Here is a 19894-nt window from a genome sequence, read left to right as displayed (position 1 = left end):
GTGTCTCTCAACAGACAAAATCCAACGTAGGATTCGGGAGGGAGAATTTGTCGGAGGACAAAAATCAATATATAATTTTTTAAGTAATTAAAACATTATATAATAATTAATAAATGAATATTACGATTAAAAAAAGAAAATGAGTAACTAACGTGATGATGTTACATGTGAAACAGTAGAATGTTGGGACATACAGGTGCTAAATCCTAATATGAATCCTAGACATGGGTCGTTAACTCAAAAACCTCTATCAAACCAACCTTAAATTGTATTGTTTGGTTCGAGTAGAGCTAAAGTTAATCGAAAACTAAGATAGGCTAGATCGGTTCAAAGATTATGTTAAACTAAGCTCGAGCTAAATTGACGGTCACTTTACATTGTTGCCGAAATTTAAATAGGGTAGTGTTCTTGAGCTTCATATGATATCAAGATCAACAGTACATGAGTAACAAAACAAAATAAACTGCCCCACAAGCAGAGTTAGACATGCCAAGCCCTGGCCACGGCCCTGGCCCTGACCCTTTCATTTGTGTTGTTTCTTCCACAGCACCCCTATCTTTTTTAGCACATTCCCATGTTTCTTTTTCAGCAAATCATCATCTATTTCAGCACAACTCCTGTTCATTTTTCCTGCAGAATCCGAGTCGTAGCTGCTGTCCAACGACGCCGATCGGTCCATGAACTTGCCATTGTTTCCAGCAGAGAGCATTGCGGCTGCAGCCTCTGCAGCCTTCCTCCATTGGTCTGACTGCACCCTTAACCGTCTCAACTCCGTTTCTATTTCGACATTTGCAGCCTGTGCAGCCTCCAACTGTTCGGACACTCGAGCCGCCCTCTTGTTACTTTTTTCTGTCTCCTCCATCATAACGCCAAGTCTTGTGAGAGCCTCTTGTTCGACAGTCGTTGTGTCCTCAACTTCTGTAGTCCCATCGTTTGCTTTCGCTCGAATCATTATCCTTTTGTTTATATCGAGTTTTAGCGTATCGTTCTCATCCAAAACGCTACGGAATTGTCTATCCTTGTCAATGAGATTGGACTTCATCACTGCAAGATGATCCTTCAATTCCTTAATCTCTCTTTCGAGTTCATATTCTCTCTGGCTCGATAGATTCTTTTGAATTTTCGTGTGCAGCTGCTCGTTCTCCTCCGAGATAGCCTGCAATTCGGTCTCCTTATCCATCAAGTCGGCCTTTAACTCGTCGATATCGACCTTCGATTTTTTCAGCTCCTGCTCTAGATTAGACTCCCTAGAATTCATGTTGGTTTTAATCTGCTCAACTTGTTCATAAGCTGTTCTTATCTTGACTGCATTCTGAATTTGTTCTTCATGGTATTTTGTCTCAGCCATTTCCAAGGCAGATTTCAGCTGTTCTATCTCTGATTTGAGACAACAATGTTCATCAATATGGTCTCCCTGTTTCTCGTTTTCGACTGCTGGATTCGCAACGTCGGTTTTGAGTTTACTAACGAGTTCTTCTAACACGCTAATCCGTGCCTTTGATTCATCCAGCTGTGAAGCAATGGAATGGTACCCCTTCATTGCTTCCATACCGTCGTATCTAAGCTCCTCGACTCGCTTTTTGGCGTCTTCTAGTTGTGCTAGAGTTTCATTAGCAAGTAACCGAGCTTGAGCTTCGGATTCTCGACAACTTTCAAGCTCGTTTTTCATTCTTTCCACAACACAAAGAGCTTCTGCAAGGTGAATTCTCAAGCTATCAAGTTCGTTATTTTCGGAGTCCGTAAGCTTGATCTTTTTTGTTTTGGATTGAGCTACCATCTCAAGGTGGATCTTCAGCTGATGAATCTCATTCACTGCAGTAGCCAACGCAGCGTAGTCGAGTTTGTGCTGTTCTTGAATCGTCTCAAGCTCGGCTTGCCAAGCTCGATCTCGTTCGAGTGATATCTCTTGTAGTTCTATGACATGAGCTTCCTTGGAAGTAGATAGCTCAAGTACTTGTTCTTGTGACTCTTGAAGCTTTAAGGCCATGGCTTCTAGTTGAGTCTTGGCCTCCTCGGCCTCTTGCTTGACTTCCTTCTTGCATGATTCAGATAAACATAACTGATCCTTCACTTTGGTTAGATTCTCTTGTAGCTGACAAACCTGAGATTCCAACTCGGAAATCTTGCTTGGACGTTTTTTCTGAAGTAGCAACGAGAAATAAAGTTCAAAAAATGTTTCGTTCCCTTCTCTAACCGATGTGGGATCTCACAATCCACCCCTCTTTGGAGCCCAGCGTCTTTACTGGCACACCGCCCCTTCAAAGCTCAGTGTCATCATTGGTACACCACCTGATGTCTGGCTCTGTTACCATTTGTAACAACCCAAGCCTACCACTAGCAGATATTGTCTTCTTTCGGGCTTCCCCTCTAAGGTTTTTAAAATACGTCAGCTATAAGAGGTGTCCACAACCTTATAAACAATGTTTCGTTTCCCCCTCCAACTGACGTGAGAGCGATTACGATTTCTTATAAGAATCCAACTTCTATCAAGATTAATGGAGGTGCATGAAGCTCAACTTTGAACAAGAACCAAGAGGTACAAGTAATATTACCTCGCTTGCAGGGCTTCTAGGTGACTTTCGATCGACGACTTTCGGGCTTCGTTCTTTAATGGTTCGATTATTTGTTCGGGATGAGGAAGCAGAATCACATTCCAGAGAAGCGGGACGAAGTTTCCGAGCAACTCGTGGAGAAACCTTTTGAGGTGGTTCTGAGAAGGAATTCCTGTTGAGGAAAGAAATTGTTTGATTGCCTATGATTTGCATGGTCTACAAACTCATAAAAGACTGTTGGATTCAAATAAATGGCTAACAAGTAAGTATATACAGATGATGTTATAAGATGAATAAAACACTAAATAACAGAACAAGAAGAACATTAATGACCAAACAAAACAAAAGGTTTGGAACCCGACCATGACTGTAATAACCCAAGCCTACCACTAGCCGTCATTGTCCTCTTTGAGATTTCCCTTCTAGGCTTCTCTTCAAGATTTTAAAATGCGTCTGCTAGGGAGAGGTTTCCACACCCTTATAAAGAATGTTTCGTTCTCCTCTCCAACCGAAGTGAGATCTCACAATCCACCCCCTTTTGGGCCCAACGTCCTTTCTGGCATTCGTTACCCTCTCCAATCGATGTGGGATCTCACAATGACGGCCTATGATAGATTGATCAACGTCCGAAGAACACTCGACCGAAGGAATGAGTTACAAGGTGAATTGTCAGCCCCAACGTTAGAGGAACCGGCATTTTTGGGGACTAGCCCACTTGAGTCATAAGGTGAAATTGTCAGCCCCAACGTTAGAGGAATAGGCATTTTCGGGGACTAACCCACTTCACATCCCTTGCTTGATCAACATAAGACCGAAGGAATGAGTCACAAGGTGAAATTGTTAGCCCCAACGTCAGAGGAACAAACATTTTCAGGGACTAGCCCGCTTCACATCCCTTGCTTGATTGACGTCCGAAGAACACTCAACCAAAGGAACGAGTCACAAGGTGAAATTATCAGCCCCAACGTTAGAAGAACGAGCCTTTTCGGGGACTAGCCTGCTTCACATCCCTTGCTTGATCAACGTCCGAAGAACGCTCGACCAAAGGAACGAGTCACAAGGTGAATTGTCAGCCCCAACGTCGAAAGAACAAGCCTTTCCAGGGACTAGCCCACTTCACATCCCTTGCTTGATCAACGTCCAAAGAACGCTCAACCAAAGGAATGAGTCAAAAGGTGAATTGCCAGCCCCATTTTCAAGTAAGAAAAACTAATACAAGTAAAGAGCTCTAATCGTAAAGGGAAGAACAGCCAAGGAACATGCATGACATTACCTACATTCATATGAACTACTTCAATAATAGAGTCAAAAAAGCAAGTTGATGAAGGATTTGTTGAAACTTACCTTGATTTTGGGGTCTGCATCGCTACCCTTTTGAAAAGTAAGTGAATTAAAGCTTAAGCCTATACTATCCTCCTTCAATGCTTCCTGACCCACCAACCCTGCAACTCTGCAATAAAAAAACCACAACAATGAGCGAGTAGGAATCCAATGGGAGTGACCTTAAGGAAATAAATGCAGATCATGAACAGCTTGTGGTCCTTATCATCACATTTCAACCCAGAATGGGTAAAGAAATGAAACCATTAATTGCCACTTACCTTGTAATCAATGCGTATGTTCACACATTTCATACTAAATTTAAATGGAAAAGGTGTTCAAATCTGTAGTAAACAACTTATATGGTAATCTTTTCAGGATTCGAACTCACACGCGACCAAAGGAATAGGTTCAATCTATGACCGCTACCTACTTATCTTAGCAGTTAAACGGAGCTGAGCCAAACAATTGTAACGATCCAGATCCACCGCTAGTGGCCTTTCTCTTTCGGACTTCCCCTCAAGGCTTTAAAACGCGTTTGCCAGGAGAAGGTTTCCACACCCTTATAAGTGGTGGTTTGTTCTCCTCCCCAACCAATGTGGGACATCACAACAACTGTCCTGTGAGAATAGTCGAGGTGTATCATACCTTTGTTGCCTGTGCTATGCTGGTTTGGATGCGAGAGGGTTTTGCACTGTTTCCAGATATTATCCTCTTCTCTAGGGTTTTAAAACGCGTCTATCAAGGAGAAGTTTTCACACTTTTATAAGAAATCTTTCGTTCCCCTCTCTAACGAACTTGGATCTCAGAACAAGGTTTGAGAAAAATTGGAGTTAGAAACCAACAGGTTTAATTATGAATGTCAAGCTGTTCCTCCAGTTTGGCCGTGAAATAAGGGCAGTAGGTACAAAAAGTCTACTGTTTGGTTTTGACATTTAACACAAACAAGCCGACAAGAAACATCATCATAAAGGCTGTTAACTTTTTAATTACATCTAATGCTAAGAAATCATGATAAACCCAACTCAATGTTCCTAATAAGTCTCCAAAAAACCAAAGAATTCCATGGTTTTGGGAAAGTGGGGCTTCATTCAACATGCTCTGTACAAAAATTTCCCAGAAAACAAAGAGAAACAGCTGAAAACTCAAAGGGTCAAAGCAAAAGCCTGAGATCCACATACTCACGAGCTTCAAAGAAGCAAATCACTTTACAGAAACCCAGATGAACAAAGCCATATTGAAAAGAACTCATGAATGAGGTTGTGTTGAACTCTGTTTAGGTACAGAAAGAGGCAAAAAAACAAAATGGGTGTTGACAGGAAATGGATAAGAACAGTGGAACATTGAAACATTGAACCCAGAAGGCATACCTGGAAAGGGTGGTGGTGTTGGTGTTGTTGAATGTTGTCAGGCAGTGATAATGGATAAAGAAGAGCAGAAGAGCAGAGGTTGTTCTGGTTCGCCCGGATTTCGATGTCTTCTTTCTTCTTTCTATCCTTTGTTCTTTAAGCTTGGTTGTGTGGATTAGCAATATAGCGGCTTGTCGTTTCCGCCCAATAAATTCCAACTTCCACTCTTCCACTATGATATGCTGGTCAGCTCAAAATCAGGTTCCTTTCGCCTTCAAAAACAACCCTCAAATAGGACTCAACATAAATAGGTGTTTCGAGTTAGGTTGGGTTGGATTAGCCTTTTCGATTGGTTTGGGTTTATTTTTCTGAACCCGAACTGACTCGATTCGATTTCAAATTTATGAAACAAAACTTTCAGATTAACCCGATCCAAATAAAAACCTATAAAATATATTAAGAAGTTTAACATGAATGATGAGTTTACCACAATATTTTTTTTATTATTTTAGAAATTAACACGTGGACACAGAATTAGATACAACAACAAGATGTTATTTGTAACAAGTAGTTTTGTTGGTTGCTTAATTGGTCACATTTTATTCATGAAATAGGTTGGATTGATATTAGTTTGCATACAGCAAAATAATTTTATTAGATCTAATAAGTACCTTGTGTCAGAATTCAGAAATTCTATGCTCGAATTTTTAGTATTCTCTTATTTATTACCTGTGTCTACTATTTAGGCAGAATACCATCACCTATTCTTACTGAGAAACGGAAAGAAATGGAGGGGACTAAATAGGAACAAGAGGGATCCACCAATACTTCTCCTTCCCTTTTTTCGAAAGAAAAGGAGGATCCGGATAAAATTAATGAAACGGAAGAGATCCGAGTGATTTAAATATTAATGAAAAAAAATCCGTCAACCCAACCCAGCTTAAACATTAGCCAACGTGGACTGGAACTGACAGTTGGATTATGGGCCAAACGGTAAGAACGAGATGCAAAGAAAGCCCATGAAGCTTGAGGAAGTGAATGGCCCATTAACTCAAGTATGGGCCATAAAAAAAAGCCCAAATACAGCTTAAACATTGGGCCCCCGACTATGAATACGGGTGGTTCTATAAGAAAGAACGAACCAATAGCAGAGACCCATATTCATTTTCTCGTCCACCATGAGAGCCAGCAACCACTTGATCGGCCTTCTCAACTTCCTAACCTTCCTCCTCTCCCTCCCCATCATCGGCGGCGGCATCTGGCTCAGCAGCCGCGCCAACACCACCGACTGCCTCAAGTTCCTCCAGTGGCCTCTAATCGGCATCGGCGTCACCGTCATGATCGTCTCCCTCGCCGGCTTCGGCGGCGCCTGCTACCGCAACACCTTCCTAATGTGGTTCTACCTCTTCGTCATGTTCTTCGTCATCGGCGCCCTCGTCGGCTTCATCATCTTCGCCTACGCCGTCACCGAGCGGGGCTCCGGCCGCCCCCTCCCCAACCGCGCCTACTTCGATTACTATCTCCAGGACTATTCTGGGTGGCTCAGGGACCGGGTCGCCGATGACTCCTACTGGGCTAAGATTAGCTCCTGTGTTAGAGACTCCGGTTCATGCCGGAAAATTGTCAGAACCGTCAACGGTGTGCCGGAGACCGTTGATATGTTTTACCATAGACATCTCACTCCGGTCGAGGTACGTACACGTGGATTTTTCTTTTAATAAATATTTTAGAATATAATTTATTTATTTATTAATTAATATTTTAGATAATCAAACTGATTATATTTAATAATTTTGTTTAATGTACGTAATTTAAGGATAGTTTTGTTGCATGTGGAGTGTTATTATTAGTGATGGGCCGAAAGTCCCGGCCCACTAAGATCCCCCGGGCCCACCTTCTTTTATTAGTGATGGGTTAGATTGGTTACCCAAATTTATTAATAATTATTATTATTTATTTTCCATCGCTCTTCAAAATAATTTTTAATTAATTTTTCAAAATTTATATTTAAATTGAAGGGTAGGTTTGAAAATAAATAAATAAATGTTTTATGAATTAATATTTTTTTTATTTATAAAAATTTGAATAAATGACTCGAACTAACTCAACCCAGGAAAATTATGTTTGAATTGGGTTCATTATTTAACAAAGTTTGTTCGGGTTGAAAAAATTGACAATTTAAATAATTAGATTAGGTCTAAAAAAATGTATCGACCAACGTATTCGCACAAAATAATAGATAATGTAGAATATTTTAAACCATTTGAAGGGATTGGGAGAGCGTGTAAAGAGAATAATATAAAAGTATCATAAAACTTTATTATATTCCTTTTTTTTTTTTGTATTGCAAAAAAGTGCCTTTTTTTTCGTATGAATATTCTTATTTTATTTTATTTTTTCTTTTCTTTTTCCTTTGTTTCGTGCATGCATATTCATATGGTCGGTCGATTGTAGCTAGAAAACGATATTTTTAGAACAAATGAAATTAGAATCTTATCCATTGTAGAAAAAGAAACGTGGGACCAAATTCTAGAATTGTGGTATCGAACGAGATTGTTAGATCCTAATCATTGTGTTCTTGAGACACTTGTATTTTGAATGATATACTTTTAGTCTGTATTAGTAGATGATGATAGGCACGAACGTGATTATTGAACATAGTTTATTGACCCCTATCTTGTAATCTTTTAGATTATAAAAATAGAGTACCTTCCTCGGTAAGCTACAATGATATACTTGAAACGATAGAACAAAAGAAAAGTTGATAGCCAATGCAACATGGAGTTCTTCCAACAATTACAAATACGACTAACATTGGCTCGAGTCATGGATCGTTAAGTACTGACACGAGGTGTTTGAAAGACATCTATGGCGACACAAATAGAACCATAGCTAACGACACAACGAATAGACCCATGAACATATACAACGATCGAAATAGTTTATATGATGGTTTGATTTCTTGAAACATGATATCATACATTAACTTGGTTGCTATATGTGTGAAGTCTGGTTGCTGCAAGCCACCCACAGTTTGCGGATATGTATATGTGAACGAGACGGCGTGGGATGTGGGAGGAGGGGTGGTGGGCGGCGAGCCTGACTGTGGAAGGTGGAGCAATGACCAAGACCAACTTTGCTATGCTTGTGACTCTTGCAAGGCTGGGGTTCTAGCCAATCTCAAGAAGAGCTGGAGAAAGGTCTCGGTCGTCAACATCATCGTTTTGATTGTTCTCGTCATCTCTTATGTTATTGGCTATGCAACTTTTCGAAATAATCGTCGCATTGACAATAATGAACCTGCCAGTACTGCTCGCATGACCAAATCAAAACCGGGTTGGTTTAACGTTTGAGGAAGGATTTGTAAGACACAATAAAACGCTTGTGTTTGTATTTTCTTTTAATTTGACATGGGTACTAATTTAGAAAAATGATAGCATTAGAATATCACAACAATTTATGATTTTTCAATATATGCTAGCGGTGGATCTGGGTCGTTACAAATGGTATCATAGCCAGACACCGGATGATATGCTAGCCTTCTCGTTGTTCCCCGAAGGGGGTAGACACGAGGCGGTATGCCAGTAAGGACGCTGGGCCCTAGCTGTTCCCCGAAAGGGGTAGACACGAGGCGGTGTGCCAGTAAGGACATTGGGCCCTAAAGGGAGGTGGATTTGGGAGTGGTCCCACATCGATTGGAGGAAGGAAAGAGTGCCAGCAAGGACGCTGGGCCTCGAAGGGGGGTGGATTGTGATGTCCCACATTGGTTAGGGAGGAGAACAAGACACCCTCTGTAAGGGTGTGGAAACCTTCCCATAGTAGACGCATTTTAAAGCCTTGAGGGGAAGCCCGAGAGGGAAAGTCCAAAGAGGAAAATATCTGCTAGCGGTGGATCTGGGTCGTTGCATAACTCGAAAAACATCGACATTTTTTCATGACGATGAAAAAAATCATTAACTGTTACAAATAGTACTAGAGTCAAACACCGCTTGGTGTCCTAGCGAGGACGCTGGGCCTCCAAAGGGGTGGATTGTGGATTATAAACGAAATACTCATTCCAAGGGTGTGGAAACTTCTTTCTCACATATGATGACGATGACAATATCTGTTAGCGGTGGGCTCGAACTATTACAATTGAAACGTGAATATATTTGTTCTTCGTTCTTGTAGTTGCTTTGAATCTACATGACCGATCTTCAGCGTACCGACGTTATAAATAAAAATATAATAATAATTATTATTATTATGAATAATGAGGAATTAAAGGGTCACTATCTAAATTAATTATTATCATATACAATAAAAATGGTCAAGGAGTATTTTTAGAAAATACAATATTTTCCGTAGTATTTCTTTAATTACTTTTATAAAAATAATTTGATTAAATTAGAGATAAATTGAAAAACCAAATTATATTTAAAACACTATTTATTATTTTTTTTAAAGAAAAAATGAAGAAAATAAACCCTCATCGCCGTCACAGTGGAGAAGAATCAGTACAAAGTGATATCGAGAGACCTAATTACTCGAAGCCTCCGACTGCACCGTTCTTCGGCGGAGGAAAATTCCAGTCGGGAAGCATTTCTCCGAGTACGAATGATCAACTGATGTTGAGTTTTCCATTAACTTTTTGCTATGGTTCGACTCTGTTTCGGCCGCGATCGGCAATTTCTCTTTCTTTGGTCTGTTTATAATTTCCGGCGAGCTGAAATCCAGGGAATTCCAGGCAACCATTGGATTTCAAATGTTACGAGCATCTTGCTATGATACTATCAACTTTCGTCCGCACAAGAATCTCAGCGAAAAGGAAAGGAAATTTGGCAACCGTGTTAATGCCTCTGAAGCACTGGGTTACTTTGCAGAATGTGCAGCTTGGGAGCGAAATTGACCAAGTATTCTCTCTGCTCTGCTCTTAATTCTTGTGCTAAAACAATTAATTTGTTTTTGGGTCTGCAAATTCATGCGCAGATTGTCAAAATAGGATTTGAAGATAACTTATATTTGAACAGTGCATTGGTTAATTTATACTCCAAGTGTAATGCCATTGTGGATGCAAAAAGGATCTTCGTTCATATGAAGACTCATGACCAAGTTTCTTGGACCTCTATAATATCTGGGCTATCCCAAAATGGGGCTGGGAGGGAAGCCATCTTGATGTTTAAGAATATGTTGGTAACTCAGGATAGACCCAACTGTTTTACTTATGCCACTGTTATTAGTTCATGCCCAAGTCTGAAGGATGAACTTCCGAATCATCTTACAACTTTGTTTCATGCTCATGTTATCAAACTTGGTTTTATTCTTTTTAGCAGTTTTGTAATTAGCTCCGCTATTGATTGTTACTCAAAACTAGGAAGAATAGAAGAAGCTGCCCTGCTCTTTTATGAGGCAAATGTGAAGGACAATGTCATATTTAATTCTATGATATCAGGGTTTTCTCAAAACTTGTATGGGGAAGAGGCATTAAAACTGTTTGTAGAGATGAGAGCTAGTAATTTGAGCCCAACTGATCATACATTAACTAGTGTTTTAAATGCTTGTGGGAGTCTAACAGTACTTGAACAAGGAAGGCAAGTGCATTCTCTAGTTACAAAAATGGGATCAGAGAATAATGTGTTTGTGGTCTGTTCTTTGTTAGATATGTACTCGAAATGTGGCAGTGTTGATGATGCATTTATCATATTCAATCAGACGGTTGAGAAGAACAGTGTGCTGTCGACTTCGATGATAATGGCGTTTGCTCAATGTGGTAGAGGCTCAGATGCCTTAAAGCTCTTTGAGAGTTTGTTGACTGAAGAAGGTTTCTTGCCTGATCATGTCTGTTTTACTGCAGTTTTAACTGCCTGTAACCATGCAGGATTACTAAATGAGGCAGTGGAATATTTCAATAAAATGGGCAGTGAATACAGATTAGATCCTCAAATTGATCATTATGCTTGTTTGATTGATCTCTATGCCAGAAATGGGCATGTAGGAAAAGCTAAGGAATTGATGGAGAAAATGCCTTATGAGTCTAATTACGTAATGTGGTGTTCCCTTTTAGGTGCTTGCAAAGTTCATGTAGTGGTCGAGCTCGGGAGGGAGGTAGCTTATCGACTCATCGAGATGGATCCAAGTAATGCTGCACCCTATGTAACTCTTGCTCATATCTATGCTAGAGCAGGTTTATGGACACAGTTGGCTGATATTAGAAAACAAATGCAACAAAAAAGGGTAAGGAAAAGTGCAGGGTGGAGCTGGATTGAGATAGATAAGAAAGCGCATGTCTTCTCAGTTGGTGATGCTACTCATCCTAAATCATGTGAGATTTATTCAAAACTTAACCAACTGGACTTGGATATGAGAGGACCTGAACATGCATCAAAAGCACTTGAATTTGTTGAGTTTTAATGCCGATGATGGAATGGAGTTCTTGTTTGAAGTTCTGATAGACTAGTTGGAAATGAAAATCTTGTTTTAAGATGAGAGATGAACCATCGTATTTGTTTAGTAGTGGAATTATTTTAGTAAGATGTATATGATAAATGAATGACTCAATCCATTTTCAGTTGAACTTGTTCTTCGATTTTATTGAGGGAATAGTATCTTGGGAACATGTTCAGTAATGAAGAATTTCTTAATCCTTGACAAGAGCGTGAAAGAATGATGTGAGATCCCACATCGGTTGGAGAAGAGAACGAAACATTTTTTTTTTATAAAGATGTGAAAACCTCTTCTTAGCAGATGCATTTTAAAAACCTCGAGGGAAAGTCTGAAAGGGAAAGTCCAAAGAGGACAATATCTGTTAGTGGTGGGCTTGAGTCGTTATAAATGGTATCAGAGCCAGACACGGGGTGATGTGCCAGCAAGGAGGTTGAGGAGGTTGAACCCCAAAAGGGGTAGACACGAGGTGGTATGACAGGAAGGACGCTGGCCCCAAAGGGGGTGGATTAGGGGGTCCCACATCAATTGGATAAGGGAACAAGTGCTAGCGAGGACGCTGAGCCCGAGTGAATTGTGAGATCGGGGAGGAGAACGAAACATTCTTTATAAGGGCGTAGAAACCTCTCCCTAGTAGACGCGTTTTAAAAAAGATGAAGCCCGAAAGGAAAAACTCGAAGAAGACAATATAGTAGTGGACTTGAGCGGTTATAGATTCAAAGCTTCAAGTTAAACATATACAAAAGCAAACTCTTTCACCCGAAAACTCCAAATTCAATTTTGTAAAATGCATAAAATCTCGATTCAATGATCTCAGCAATGATTCAATAAAAACATCATTATCAACATCAGATAATACCAGCCAAGATTCAGAACATACCAGATTCAGAACATACCAGTCCAATAAAAAGAACACCCATTAAATAATGTTAAAGAATGCTCGGACAACAAGAACATTGAAGAACTCAAAGAACATTCTTCATTATATGTGAAGATAGAAGCATATATTATCGAATATAATCTCATTTGCATTTTGAGTTAAGGGATTACAGCTGAAAAGAATCAAGCATGGTTCTCAAAACTTTCTCAGATGCCTGCCACTGTTTATCATTGGCGCTGGCCACAAATAACACAACCGTGCTTCCTTTCGCCGTTGCCTTAGCTAGATTGTGTGTACCCGTCAGAGCATAAGGAGTCTCGAGTGTGTATTTGTAATACTGCATCAACGAGATAAAAGAAGGTTATAATAAGTATTCACCATCACAGTGTCCTGCTGCTAAGAGTAAATGAACTATCTTCCCTATGTAATGTTACAAGTTAGGGGGATGCAAGGCACATGCAAGCTTCAGAGCTGCTATCGTCTAAGTGGAACCCTAGCTAGATAGTACAAATCAACTTTGCACTCTTATAAGAAATGTTTTCTTCTCCTTTCTAACCGATGTGGAATCTCACAATCCATCCCCCTTTAGGGGTCCAGCATCCTCGCTAGCATACCATCTAGTGTCTGGCTCTGACATCATTTGTAACAGCCCAAGCTCGCTGCTAGCAAATATTATCTGCTTTGCTATAGAGAGAGGTTTTAGAACAAAATATTATTGTTGTCAGTCTCACGGTTTTAAAACGTGTCTGCTAGAGAGAGGTTTCACACCCTTATAAGGAATGCTTTGTTCCACTCACCATTTGATGTAGAATCTCACCAGTACTTTATGGATGATATAAATTAACTCCATCACCCATATGGTTATGAAAAGCCATGTTAAAAGAAAAAAACATCAATTTGAGCTAGACTTTAAGACATTATTTTGATTAAAGAGTAGAATGGAGGCTAGGCAAAGACATAGCAATATTGTACTTTGAGGGAAAAGAAAAATAATGTACAAGACACGAGGATTATACCGTCTGATCACCAAGTTTCTCGACTGATGATTCGAGGAGCTCTTCGGGGTCGTATGTATTTCCAGTGACAAAAGGGCCAAGAGAAGCAATTACCTTCTCAGGGCTACCTATGTCTTCAATTGTAGCATTAGGCTTATTAGTCAAACGTATCAAAGGGGAAGCCACTACCTGGATTTTCCCTTGCTTGTCATCTTCAAATTTCACCTCTACCCAAGGTTCTGCACACTTGGGTTGACAGTAATTACCAGATAAAATGTTTGCTACACGAGTTTGTTTCCAAGTTGGGGGCAGAATGAACTGGTATGGCTGCACATTTCCTGCAAATAACTAAATCTCAAGTACCATTAGCCTATAAATCATTTCACAACTCAGTAGAGTGTGACAAGAAAGACAAGTACTTTGTCCATCCGTCCTAGATAGCATATGTGTTTTTTTTTTCCCTCTTGAGTTCAACAAAATGTGGGAGTTGGGCGGAGAGAATTTGAACTTCCAAATCTTTGATCGAGTTATATATCTTAATCAACTAAGCTATATTTTGACAAACTAGGTATCCTCGTGCCCAATTTTGATTGCATGAGCATGTCTTCTAATTATGATATACCGATGAATGTACAATTGAATTCAAGACATCATTGCTAGCAGCTCTGTGAACGGGAGATAAAAAAGTGGCAAGTTTCCTAAACAATAAAACTGAAGATTGGGTGGCACAACAACAGATAATTGGCATCTTTAGTTCACAGCCAGCCTGATCTCCAGAAGATGCAAAAAAGTACTGAAACTAATAATGTATGCCTTCTTTCGATTCCCTAACAACCTGTTGTTAGGAATTACGACTTTCTATAATGGTATGATATTATCCACTTTGAGCATAAGCTCTCATGGCTTTGCTTTTGGTTAGCTGATGTGGGACTCTCTCCCAACAATCCTCCCCTCGAACAACCATAGAGCCTCTCTTGAGGCCTATGGAGCCCTTGAACAATATTCCCTTTAATTGAGGCNTCCACTTTGAGCATAAGCTCTCATGGCTTTGCTTTTGGTTAGCCGATGTGGGACTCTCTCCCAACAATCCTCCCCTCGAACAACCATAGAGCCTCTCTTGAGGCCTATGGAGCTCTTGAACAATATCCCTTTAATTGAAGTTTGACTCCTTTCTCCAGAGCCTTCGAACAAAGAACACCCTTTGCTCGACACTTCAGTCACTTTTTTACTATATTTTCGAGGCTCACAACTTCTTTATTCGACGTTTGAGGATTCTACTGAGATGGCTAAGTTAAAGGTATGACTCTAATACCATGTTAGGAATTGCGACTCTCTATAATAGTACGATATTGTCCACTTTGAGCATAAGCTCTAATGATTTTGTTTTTTGTTTCTCCAAAAAGTATCAGTTTCAATTTCAAGAGATGTATTCCTTGCTTNTAGGAATTGCGACTCTCTATAATAGTACGATATTGTCCACTTTAAACATAAGCTCTAATGATTTTGTTTTTTGTTTCTCGAAAAAGTATCAATTTCAATTTCAAGAGAGATGTATTCCTTGCTCATAAATCTATGATCATCTCTTTATTAGCCGATAGGACTCCCTCCCAACAATCCTTTTGTATGGTTATGTAATTCTAATGGGACGATAAACAATCTACCAGAAAGAACAAAAGAAATAGAGAAATAAGTAACAATACCTGCACGAAGAGCCGGGGTGTCCCTAGGGGAAGCTTTGAAGAACACAAAAGAAGGGTCCGACTGTGAAGGAGGGAGGTACGAACCAACTTCGATCTCTTTCGACTGAGAAGGAAGTGGATGAACCGATTCGAAAAGAGGAAGCGAAAGAGGAAGCAGAGTGAGGCCTTTCAAAATCTCCCTTCGATGCACAAATTGGGAACCCCGTTGACAGAAAACCGCCGGGGAAATAGGTTTCCTCTTAGGTTTCCGGCAGCTTGCGGTCGGGAGTGATGGTGAAATCGCAAATGCAGATGCTGCTGACGCCATTTCAGATAGTGCAGAGGGTGAAGAAAACTGAGACTGGTGAACGATGATGGCGAACAGAGCTCAGTCTATCGTCCACGTCCCACCGCACCTTATCCTTTCTTTGCACGTTCATGGATGCAACTGAAAAAAACCAAAATTTCGGGGTCGGTTTGCAAATAATAATAATAATTTTTTTTTTAATTTTAAAAAAAAATATATTTAACATTTATTACTCCAAAATAAATAAATATAATTTTTTTTAAATATTTCTAAATTATCCAATCCACTTAAGCCTCTACATTTCAACTCTTTCATCCCAAAGGTTAAAATCGTAATTTAGGTTATGTCATGAACCCGGCTTAAAAAGAAAACTTATGGACCCGGTCTGAGTTAAGATTTGATTCGTCGTTGCTCCTTCTCTGCTCACAGAAGTCAGAACTGGTTCGTCATCGGACGAGGGTTTTGGGTAACCAGCAGGAGACGGGTTGAATTGTGGAGCCATATTCGTTGAAAATGAAAGAAAATTAGTTTAGCTCATCTGTTTGGTTACTGAGGAATATCAGCAAAAATCCAGCTCTTCCTTGAAATCGAAGCATTTTTTTTTTTCCGATCTCAGGGGAAAGGGGCGGGAAGATGGCTGAAGTCTCCATGTGTAGCAGTAGTGGCAGCACGGAGCTCACTCCAGAGGAAGAGAGGATTATGATCAGGGACATTGCTTTGGCTGCTGAAGCTAATACTAAAGAGGGTGATGTCTTCTATTTAATCACGCAAAGGTTCTTCCTCCTACACTTCTCTTAAATCCATAGATATTATGTCATAGGTTCTTGCTAGGTTTCCTTCGTTTTTCTTATAAATTTTTTGCACAATTTGTGTTAGAAACGTTTCTTATCGACCCTTACTCTGTTGTCGTTGTTCTTCCCCCCCTTTTGGGTTCTCCCTGCTTTTATTCATATTTGCTACCTCCAATATGTAAATATATTGCTATCTGGGGGACTAATGTGATATTTTTTATCGCCTCTAGTGAAATTCTAACCATTTATGAAGAATTTCATTGTGTTGCCTTCTAGGCCCAAGCTTTGTTCTTTTTCCATTGGGGGATTGAATGTCATAGGCTTGCTGTTTAATTTCAGAGGTAACAGTTTTGGTCTTAGTGATATGGTGGGAGTAAGCTGGAGCAATAAAATGAAAGTGAAATGTTTTGTTTTGGTTCAAGAAACTCTTACTATGGTTTTTGATAAACATGCTTGTGTGCAATGTCCTAAGAGTCGGCATATTCATGAACATTCAGGTATAAGATTCTACCTCTCAAACAGGTAGCTGATAGACATATTCTGATGATTGTATATTATGGTGACAGATGGTGGCAACACTGGATTGAATATGTCAACCAAGACCAACCGGTTGGTGGTGCAAATGATGGATCCTCCTTAGCAGAAATTTACGATTCATTTGGTTCAAGCATGTTAAAAAGACCCGCTATTATTGATAACTCTGACCTAATTTACGATGCTGCATCAGAGGACTCTGGTATGGGCATTGAAATTCACGATACTCTTTTGGAAGGTCGTGATTATGTTCTGCTTCCGCAAGAAGTGTGGAACCAACTATACTTGTGGTGAGTCATTAGGAAAAAGGATTTTGGCCATTGAAAAGTAGATTTTTATAATAGTAAATGAATAACTCCTAGTCAAAGCAATGTGTCCATTCTAACAAACTAAGCTCTTAAACCTGGTCTTTCAGCTACAACATAGAATATCGCTTGTGGTTGATCAGTTCAGAAAAGGTTTTCGGTCATAGAAACATCGATTTCCTTTGTTTTGTTTTGTTTTTATTTCTTTAGCTTTGCTGAAGCCCTCAGCATGGATGGAGTAATTACTATAAAGTTGGGGACTGGGACTGGACTCTAATTCGAGGCTGTAAACTGTACAAGATCCCAAAAATAATCTAGACAAGTATTCTTATAGGAGAAAACTCTTGAGTTCCTCTCTTTCTAAGTCAGCCAAAGGATGGCCATTGATAAGTTAACCCATAGCACTCATTTGAGAAAACTCTTAAGCTCCTTTTTCGGTTGTAAATGATTGAACATCATAGCTGGATTTTGCTGAGAACTTCAAATTTTGATGGGCAAGTGTTCTGTGCATAGGTGGCCAGGTTCCAGACTCATAAAATAGTTGAAAGATATCTTGAAGACTTGGGAGTTAAAAAATAGCGGGATAAGGCAAAGAAGAAGACACACGGGAAAAAGTAGAATTACTCAACTTAGAGGAAGAGGAGAGAGTTTTATCGATGGTGGAAANAAGTAGAATTACTCAACTTAGAGGAAGAGGAGAGAGTTTTATCTATGGTGGAAAGGGAGAAAAAGGGANATTACTCAACTTAGAGGAAGAGGAGAGAGTTTTATCGATGGTGGAAAGGGAGAAAAAGGGGTTGCTGAAACAGAAGTTCCTGGAGGTTTGTTATAGAGAAAAAATTATTTAGAAAATGAGTAAAATTTCTTGGTTAAAAGAGGGTATAAAATGAAAATATCTTTTTATAGAATGTTGGCAGCAAGGATAATTGTTGTCATTGCACTGTTGGCTGAGAATGTTGAAGGTTGGTGGAAGATTTAAAGGTAGAAGAGGAAACAGTGAGTTTCTTCAGAAAAAGNTTGTTGTCATTGCACTGTTGGCTGAGAATGTTGAAGGTTGGTGAAAGATTTAAAGGTAGAAGAGGAAACAGTGAGTTTCTTCAGAAAAAGCGTACTCCATAGATATTGTGGAGAGGTTTGTTCTGGAAGGAATAAATTGACAGTCTATTTTCCGAGACCGTGCCTTTTTCTTACCTTAGTATTCTCTTGGGAGGCAATCAAAGGAAAAAAAGTTTTGGGGAGACTTTGATGTATAATTTGTTAAGAAAATAACTAACTGTTGAGATTCTTTAATCTTGTCTTTTTTTATGGTTGGAAATCCACATGAATCATTTTATAAGTTAGTCAAAGCTTTTGGTTGCCTTTAGGTACGGCGGTGGTCCAACATTGGCACGGAAGGTCATTAGTGCAGGTCTTTCACAAACTGAATTGGCCGTTGAAGTATATCCCTTACGCCTTCAATTATTAGAGGTGCCAAAGGGTGACCGCTCCACAATGAGAATAAGCAAGAAGGTATTATGAGAACTTGTCATGGTATACCACTTTCCTAAGTACCTACCCTTGTTTCAGTTCTATTGAGACCTGTGATTCATTTTTTATCAGTTGGTTTTATTTAAAATTTCATATTTATTTGGCAGGAGACAATTGGTGAGCTTCACAGACGAGCTTGTGAAATTTTTGATCTTAACTTGGAACAAGTAATTTCATATGACCTTACAACATCCAGAGTTCAGTTTTTTAATGGTTGTTTCATTTAAATCCAACTATTCACTACTTTAACTAGGTATGCATTTGGGATTACTATGGCCACCGAAAACATGCTTTGATGAATGACATGGATAAAACTCTAGATGATGCAAACCTTCAGATGGATCAGGATGTAAGTCTATCCACCACAACTACTTTTCTTGGAAAATAAATTTTCTTTTCATTAAATTTTGATAGACAATTTGGAATAAACGTGATTTATATCTATTTTTGTCTTCATTTCACGGATTGGAACAGGATTCCCAATTTATTATTTTGTAATTAATGTTTTATTAATATTAGCTGACAATGATATTTTTAATGCACACTATAATAGAAATTTATATGTATATTTGTTTCAAATTAAATGACCCATGTTTACTTTATATTAAAAGCTTAAAATAATACTGAAATATAAAGTTATTTAATTAAAATTTTATTTTAAAGTAAATTTTACTTCTTCATAATGTTCTTGGCTCCTTACAAATTTTCCATGGGGAATCCGTATTCCCATTCCCGTCCTTGACCTTTCTCAATGAGGAGTATTTTTTTGGGGGGGGATGGGGATTGTTTTTGTTGGCTTCTGATCCCCCTCTTTGTCCCTACTTAGTTCTGAATTTTCATCCATACATTAGTCAAAATATTGATTAAGCTCAGTAAATTATTGTAAGTCAATTTGTTTAGTTAAATTTAGTTTTTCGATCAGAACCTTCTGAAACCTTTTCACTCTTTATTTTGGTTAGATCCTGGTGGAGATTATAAACCATGGAAATAATAATGCATCGGATGGATGTGCCAGTTACGTTCAGGACAATGGAACAGCCGACAAGGAAGCTACTTCTATTTCTTTAGAGCCTTCTAAGTCAAACTTAAACGTTGCAGGAGGTATGTCTAACAAAGGAATGTCTAAAACAGAAGTAGTGCAGAGTCAGAACCAGACTTCGTCAATCAGAGAGTTGGATAATGCATCTGGGCATACTGGTGTTAGTACGAGGGGATCTTCTTGTGGTTTAACAGGC

The 19894-nt window shown here is 39.3% G+C and overlaps 5 protein-coding genes across 8 annotated transcripts; 3 read left to right on the top strand and 2 right to left on the bottom strand.

Annotated features, from left to right (window-relative positions):
- Positions 1 to 322: 322 nt before the first annotated feature.
- On the bottom strand, positions 323 to 5493 carry LOC111785346 (interactor of constitutive active ROPs 3-like). 4 transcript variants are annotated; one of them, XM_023665755.1, is made up of 4 exons: positions 5243 to 5493; positions 3897 to 4002; positions 2553 to 2724; positions 323 to 2140 (listed from the first exon to the last, which is right to left on the bottom strand). In XM_023665755.1, exons 2-4 carry the CDS (start codon positions 3914 to 3916, stop codon positions 524 to 526), a joined length of 1809 nt encoding a protein of 602 aa, XP_023521523.1. In that variant the 5' UTR covers positions 3917 to 4002; positions 5243 to 5493; the 3' UTR covers positions 323 to 523. The 4 variants fall into 4 exon arrangements, with proteins under 4 accessions (XP_023521523.1, XP_023521524.1, XP_023521527.1 ...); XM_023665756.1 differs by lacking the exon at positions 5243 to 5493 and adding an exon at positions 4521 to 4551; XM_023665759.1 differs by lacking the exons at positions 3897 to 4002; positions 5243 to 5493 and adding an exon at positions 3331 to 3808.
- An 888-nt stretch (positions 5494 to 6381) lies between these two features.
- LOC111785347 (tetraspanin-3-like) lies at positions 6382 to 8694 on the top strand. Its single transcript, XM_023665760.1, has 2 exons — positions 6382 to 6912; positions 8230 to 8694. The coding sequence occupies exons 1-2, from the start codon at positions 6400 to 6402 to the stop codon at positions 8572 to 8574; spliced, it is 858 nt and encodes a 285-aa protein (XP_023521528.1). The 5' UTR covers positions 6382 to 6399; the 3' UTR covers positions 8575 to 8694.
- Positions 8695 to 9674: 980 nt separating this feature from the next.
- Positions 9675 to 11774, top strand: LOC111785345 (pentatricopeptide repeat-containing protein At2g13600-like). The gene has a single exon (XM_023665754.1). The coding sequence runs from the start codon at positions 10085 to 10087 to the stop codon at positions 11609 to 11611; it is 1527 nt and encodes a 508-aa protein (XP_023521522.1). The 5' UTR covers positions 9675 to 10084; the 3' UTR covers positions 11612 to 11774.
- A 769-nt stretch (positions 11775 to 12543) lies between these two features.
- LOC111785342 (psbP domain-containing protein 6, chloroplastic-like) lies at positions 12544 to 15659 on the bottom strand. Its single transcript, XM_023665752.1, has 3 exons — positions 15217 to 15659; positions 13538 to 13854; positions 12544 to 12858 (listed from the first exon to the last, which is right to left on the bottom strand). Exons 1-3 carry the CDS (start codon positions 15521 to 15523, stop codon positions 12688 to 12690), a joined length of 795 nt encoding a protein of 264 aa, XP_023521520.1. The 5' UTR covers positions 15524 to 15659; the 3' UTR covers positions 12544 to 12687.
- A 236-nt stretch (positions 15660 to 15895) lies between these two features.
- On the top strand, positions 15896 to 19892 carry LOC111785343 (ubiquitin carboxyl-terminal hydrolase 5-like; the record flags this gene model as incomplete). The annotated part of the gene is made up of 6 exons (XM_023665753.1): positions 15896 to 16275; positions 16860 to 17117; positions 18497 to 18641; positions 18767 to 18826; positions 18913 to 19008; positions 19619 to 19892. Coding segments are annotated over exons 1-6 (973 nt in total), but the record flags the coding sequence as incomplete, so codon positions are not given.
- Positions 19893 to 19894: the final 2 nt, after the last annotated feature.

This window comes from Cucurbita pepo, unplaced genomic scaffold, assembly GCF_002806865.2.
Source record: "Cucurbita pepo subsp. pepo cultivar mu-cu-16 unplaced genomic scaffold, ASM280686v2 Cp4.1_scaffold000457, whole genome shotgun sequence".
NCBI classification, from domain to species: domain Eukaryota; kingdom Viridiplantae; phylum Streptophyta; class Magnoliopsida; order Cucurbitales; family Cucurbitaceae; genus Cucurbita; species Cucurbita pepo.
This window is presented reverse-complemented; position numbering and strand designations above follow the sequence as displayed.

What these genes read in the sequence shown, in the direction of transcription:
- LOC111785346 (XM_023665755.1), bottom strand. Translation starts at nt 3,916, where the DNA reads ATGCAGACCCCAAAATCAAG. An exon ending in ATGCAGACCCCAAAATCAAG is followed by an intron (nt 2,725 to 3,896) that starts GTAAGTTTCAAC and finishes TTTCCTCAACAG; the next exon opens with GAATTCCTTCTCAGAACCAC. An exon ending in CTAGAAGCCCTGCAAGCGAG is followed by an intron (nt 2,141 to 2,552) that starts GTAATATTACTT and finishes TTGCTACTTCAG; the next exon opens with AAAAAACGTCCAAGCAAGAT.
- LOC111785347 (XM_023665760.1), top strand. Translation starts at nt 6,400, where the DNA reads ATGAGAGCCAGCAACCACTTGATCGGCCTTCTCAACTTCCTAACCTTC. An exon ending in GACATCTCACTCCGGTCGAG is followed by an intron (nt 6,913 to 8,229) that starts GTACGTACACGT and finishes ATATGTGTGAAG; the next exon opens with TCTGGTTGCTGCAAGCCACC.
- LOC111785345 (XM_023665754.1), top strand. Translation starts at nt 10,085, where the DNA reads ATGTGCAGCTTGGGAGCGAAATTGACCAAGTATTCTCTCTGCTCTGCT.
- LOC111785342 (XM_023665752.1), bottom strand. Translation starts at nt 15,523, where the DNA reads ATGGCGTCAGCAGCATCTGCATTTGCGATTTCACCATCACTCCCGACC. An exon ending in CACCCCGGCTCTTCGTGCAG is followed by an intron (nt 13,855 to 15,216) that starts GTATTGTTACTT and finishes AGTTATTTGCAG; the next exon opens with GAAATGTGCAGCCATACCAG. An exon ending in AGAAACTTGGTGATCAGACG is followed by an intron (nt 12,859 to 13,537) that starts GTATAATCCTCG and finishes TCGTTGATGCAG; the next exon opens with TATTACAAATACACACTCGA.